The sequence below is a fragment of the Olea europaea genome, unplaced genomic scaffold (assembly GCF_002742605.1).
Source record: "Olea europaea var. sylvestris unplaced genomic scaffold, O_europaea_v1 scaffold143, whole genome shotgun sequence".
In the NCBI taxonomy this organism is placed as follows: Eukaryota; Viridiplantae; Streptophyta; class Magnoliopsida; order Lamiales; family Oleaceae; genus Olea; species Olea europaea.
Window position 1 is genome coordinate 329,433 of NW_019231835.1, and position 5,525 is coordinate 334,957.

At 35.3% G+C, this 5,525-nt stretch overlaps 1 protein-coding gene across 1 annotated transcript; it reads left to right on the forward strand.

Moving 5' to 3' along the window:
• The first annotated feature begins 3,396 nt into the window (after nt 1–3,396).
• On the forward strand, nt 3,397–5,187 carry LOC111375904. The gene is made up of 4 exons (XM_022998820.1): nt 3,397–3,463; nt 4,113–4,196; nt 4,403–4,589; nt 4,713–5,187. Exons 1-4 carry the CDS (start codon nt 3,397–3,399, stop codon nt 5,185–5,187), a joined length of 813 nt encoding a protein of 270 aa, XP_022854588.1.
• The last annotated feature ends 338 nt before the right edge of the window (nt 5,188–5,525 follow it).

Genomic DNA, 5,525 nt, shown 5'->3' on the forward strand with positions numbered 1-5,525 from the left:
TGGCGTTGCAACCAACGGTGCAGATACATATACGAAGAAATAATCTAAAAATTATAATATAACAGAATGTTTGAAAAGGTCACTGCAAATCTGTCATGAGCAATTCGGCTATTTATTGAAAATTTGAAACAATGAATGAATTTGCAACCCTTTTATGTATTTTAATTGCATTTTGGATCACTACACGTGACACTAGCCAAAACATTTAAATTTGTATTTAACAATTTGGGCCCCACATGCTGGAAACTAATGGTCTAAACAAAAAATTCATTTTGCACTTGAATAATTGGCAATGAAACAGACAGGATTGAAAGACAAACTACAAGTCAACACTTTTGGCCTGTCTCTCTGCAATATCCATGTTTATATATGATAATAAAACTCTTTGCAAGTCTGCAAATTTGCAGTCATGTGTGCCGTCTTTCAGATTTTTTTTTTTATTTAAATTCTAAAAGGTCATCTTCCTCCTGTAGTAGGGTCATTTTGACCCGGTTCCGACCCGAATAAAAACTCAACGGTTTCTACGCATTCCGGACACCAAAACTTTATGTTTCAAATCCCAAAATGTTAGAAATCCAATTTCTCAATGATTCCTAATTTTATTTCCATCAAAACAAGGATTTGAAGTCCAACCCAAAATTTCATGAAAACAGTAGACTTTTGGAAATTGCAGAGAACAAAAATGAGCAAGGCAGAGGTAAACAATGCTTTGATACCAATTGTAAATAATATCTTAATGATCTAAACGTGCTTATATGATCCGAAAAGGCATATAGATCAAATGCGGAATAAAACGGAATCGAAAACATACCTCCCGCCATTGCCATTGCCACTGTCACATACTTTATTATCGGATTTAGGTGCTTCTAAACCTCGTTCAATCTCCACTAAATGGTGTATATCTTACTGTATGAGATTGGAAGACTTAAGGATCCAACCGGTGGAATAAACTGTATATGTATAGGCTCCGTCCATCATAGAACCATTCTTAACAAAATGCAAATGAAAGGAGACAATTGGGACATAATTTTGGCAATTATTCACGTCCCTAAAACGATGTAGTTTGGACATGATTTTAGCAGTTATTCACGTCCCTAAAATGATGGAAAATGTAGACCACATCTAGACCTTCATGAAAGAAAAAAATCTGACATATCCTACAATCAATATTTTTTTCCATAATATAAAAATTGAATTGCTTTTTACAAAATTTTAATTTTAACGATTGGATTCTTTAGTTTAGAAATCAGTATTATTATTATTATTATTATTTATTTTTTTAAATATTAATGCATTAAAAAATGAAAGTACCAAATGAATGAAAGTAGGCTTTGCTGAAATGTAACCGTGGCCGTAAATTTAAATGGAAGCTTGAGGATAAAAGCAGGTCGTTAATGTAAGGGCTATTTTATTTATATATATTTTTAAAAATGTTTCAATAATTGCTTTACTATAGAAATCAGGTCTTTTTTTTTTTAATAACTGTATTAGAAAATAAAAAATAAGAACAGGACAGTAGATGGGAATTCAGGGATCCTTAGTGATGGTAGCGTGCCCCGCCCCGCCAAGCCAAGCCAAGCCAAAATCCCACCCTGCCCTACCTTAGACGGCGCGGGGCAAGGCAGGTTCGGGGCAACTTTTTGTCCCCTTTGTTGCCCCATTTAATTTATTTTATTTTTACATTTTCAAAATTTTGAGTTATGTTATAATTAGAGAATAAAATACAAATTTAAAATTGGTCTTTAGAGGGTAAATTATCAAGAAATAAATTTATTTTTATTCTTTTTTTATTCCTTTTTTTTTTTATCTTCACGGGGCAGGGGGCACCCTCGACGGGGCGCCCTGCCCGACCCGCCCCACCAACCTGTTCGGGCTGGGGAGGGACGGGGTTTTTTGCCATTCCTAGGGATCCTGCCCCCATTTTAAGCAATGATGGGATGGTGACGAGGTGGGAAACTCCCCGACAGTGTGAGAACTGGATGGTTCGGAGCTAGTCGGGGGCGGGGTTTTTTGCCATTCCTAGGGATCCTGCCCCCATTTTAAGCGATGATGGGATGGTGACGAGGTGGGAAACTCCCCGACAGTGTGAGAACCGGTTTCATCATATTCAATGGACTAAATAGAACTATTCCCCAGTCTTATTTCCCTTATTCTCATCGGGTTTTCCTTCCACAATATATTGATGTTTCTATCAACTCATTTGAACAATAGTAAATAGTTGATAAAAAAAAATAATATGCCCACCTTTCTCTTACCTTCCTCACCCCACTTTGGAAGAGTCAGACAAATTTCAACTAAAACTTGAAGAATGAAATTTTGCACGCACCTTTACTTGGGATTCATTGTGTAATAGGTCTGGAGAAAAGTAAAGTAAAGAAGAAATGTAGCAGTAAGGCAATAAAAGTCCACGGATTGTGAAAATAAGTGTGAATTAGTTCAGCAATCCATGTTTTTGCCTTGCTACTGCAGTGCTCTTCAATTCTCATCTCCACATCATAAAAAATATTGTCATCGACAAGACGGCCAGTATCAATATCTTTGATTACTTGCACAAATTGTTCATCACTGTCAAAGGTGCCGAAGAGCAGAGTATCTTCTTTTCTCGCAATTCCTTCACATCTTCAGATTTAACAATGAGTGATTTTAAAAATTAACATAACATAATATAGTAATGCCAATGTTGCTTTCTGGAGATGCTTCATATGCAATCATGTATGTAAAGAATAGATTCGAAAATGAACTGAAAAACCAAATCGGGAGTTCAAGTTGCCCATAAAATGTGTAGGATTTGAACTTAATATCCTTCAAACAATGTGAACTGGGTTTGAAGTGGATTCCTTTTGTTTTGAGATCGGTGACTGAACGAAATTGACGATTGAGTAACTCATGAAATGATTTTTCTTTCCTCCACGGCCACCATTGACATTTGTTTACAGGCTGGATAAGTATTTCTCCTGCATTATCTTATTCTTTGACATGTATTTGATGAAAAGCATCCAGAAGATGAAGTGGTTGCATTTTATATTCTTCAGGAATTCTTGTTGGCCTGAAATCCCCAAAAACCCTAAAACTTAAGAATTTACAAAGTAATAAGGATCCTTTTCCATATATTAAATTAATCAAGAGCATAATGACCCAGAGTGGAATTTGATTCTCGAGTAAACAAATCTTGAAATGCAAATGTCTCTGCAGCCAGTCCAAGAAGAACTGTTTGTCTTTGTTACTTCTTGAAACAAGCTTTGTAAGGACTTCATGCTTGAATTTCTCCGCCATGCCAAGTTTTGGCAAGCCATGGTAATATGACCCAAAGAAAACCATCTTAGGAGTGTGGTAATCCTCTTTGTTGAATCGCATTAAATGAAGCACTTCATGCATTCGGCGACCATCCAAATACCGATGATGATATTCATCATCTTCTGTAATTGGAATTTCACATTTGATTCTCGGTTGTTATTTGCTGAAGGTTGTTTGTGTTACAACCCACATTTTTATCTAGCCAAAGTTAATAGTGAAATTTTCAAAATCAAGTCAAATGAGGACTTGTATGAAATAAATCATTTTTATTGGGATTTGATTGACCAAATCATTTTATTTGGGTTTATCATATAAATTATAAATATTTTGAAGGTTAAGTTGGACAAAATAAAATTTTTTTGGGATTTATTGATTTACTTTTGGAAGTTGAGGATTTACTTGTATGTTGTAATTAGATTTAAGGGACATTCTTTGCAAATTGAACATGTGGGACCTTAAAATTCAACCTTTGACATTCATTTTCCTTTCAAAGCACACACTAACACCTACAAAGAAGAAAAAGACGGCAGAGAAAAAGGAAAAAAAATGGCAGAAAGGAAAAGAAAAGAAAAAGGGAAAGAAAAGAGGGAAGAAAAGGAGGGAAAGAAGAAGAAAGGGAAGAAAGGAGAAGAAGAAGAAGAAGGAAGGAGGTAGTTAAATGTAGGAAGGAGGTAGTTAAATGTTGATTTTCATTTTCCCTTCCCTTTATTCTCTTAAAGACAGATTTGTGATTGTTTTTATTGATGATATCTTAGTTTATTCTCGCAGTAAAGATGAGCATGCTGAGCATTTGAGAATTATTTTGTAAACTTTGCGAGATAAGCAGTTGTATACTAAGTTCAGCAAATGTGAATTTTTGCTGGATAAAGTTGTATTTTTGGGTCATGTTATCTCAGCTGAAGGTATTTATGTAGATCCTTAGAAAATTGAAGCGGTAACGAAATGGGAACGCCCTACTATTGTTACAGAAGTACGGAGTTTTCTTAGGTTAGCAGGTTATTATCGTCGATTTGTAGAGGATTTTTCCAAATTTGCTCTTCCTTTGACTAGTTTGACTCAAAGAACTCCAAATTTGTGTGGACTGATAAATGTGAAAAGAATTTTTAAGAGTTGAAGAAAAGATTAGTTTCTGCTCCTATACTTACTCTTCCATCTCCACGTGAAGAGTTTGTGATTTATAGTGATGCTCCACGCCAAGGATTGGGTTGTGTTCTAATGCAGAATGGGAAAGTTGTAGCTTATGCTTCTAGACAATTGAAAACGCATGAGTTAAATTACCCAACTTATGATTTGGAGTTAGTTGTAGTAGTGTTGGCATTGAAGATTTGGAGACATTATCTTTATGGCGAGAAATGTCAAATATTTACTGATCACAAAAGTTTAAAGTATATATTTGATTAGAAATAACTGAATCTAAGGCAAAGGAGATGGCTGGAGTTGATAAAAGATTATGATTGTATGATTGACTACCATCTGGGGAAAGCAAATATAGTTGTAGATGCTCTCAATAGAAACACAAGTTCATCCTCTCCATCTAGTGCAGTTTATGCTTCTTTGATTTGTGAGTTCATGAAGTTACACACTGAGTTGACAACTACTACTTCAGGGACGGTATTAGCTCATTTTCAGGTGAGACCTACTTTGATTGATAAGGTTAGAGAAGCTCAATTTCAAAACCAGACATTGAGAATATTGAAAGCAGAGGTTAGTACTGGGTTAAGAATGGATTATGTGATTGGAGATGATGGGGCGTTGGTTATGGGTAATAGATTATGTGTTCCAGATATTCTAGAATTGAAGAAAGAGATTTTGGAAGAAGCACATAGTTCTACTTATGCTATGCATCCAGACAGTACTAAAATGTATCATACATTGAAACATCATTATTGGTAGCTTGGTATGAAGAGAGAAATAGCAGATTTTGTATCCAAATGCCTTATATGTCAGCAGGTAAAGACAGTTCGTCAGAAAATAGCAGGACTTTTACAGCCATTGCCTATCCCAGAATGGAAATGGGAACACATTACTATGGACTTTTTATTTGGCCTTCCTTGTACTCAGAATGGTCATGATGAAGTTTGGGTTATCTTAGATCGTTTGACCAAGACGTCCAAATTTTTGCCAATCAAAGCTACTTATATTTTAAATAAGTTGGCAAAGTTGTATGTGGATGAGATAGTAAGCTCTTATGGTACTCCATTATCTATTGTGTCAGATAGAGACCCTCGTTT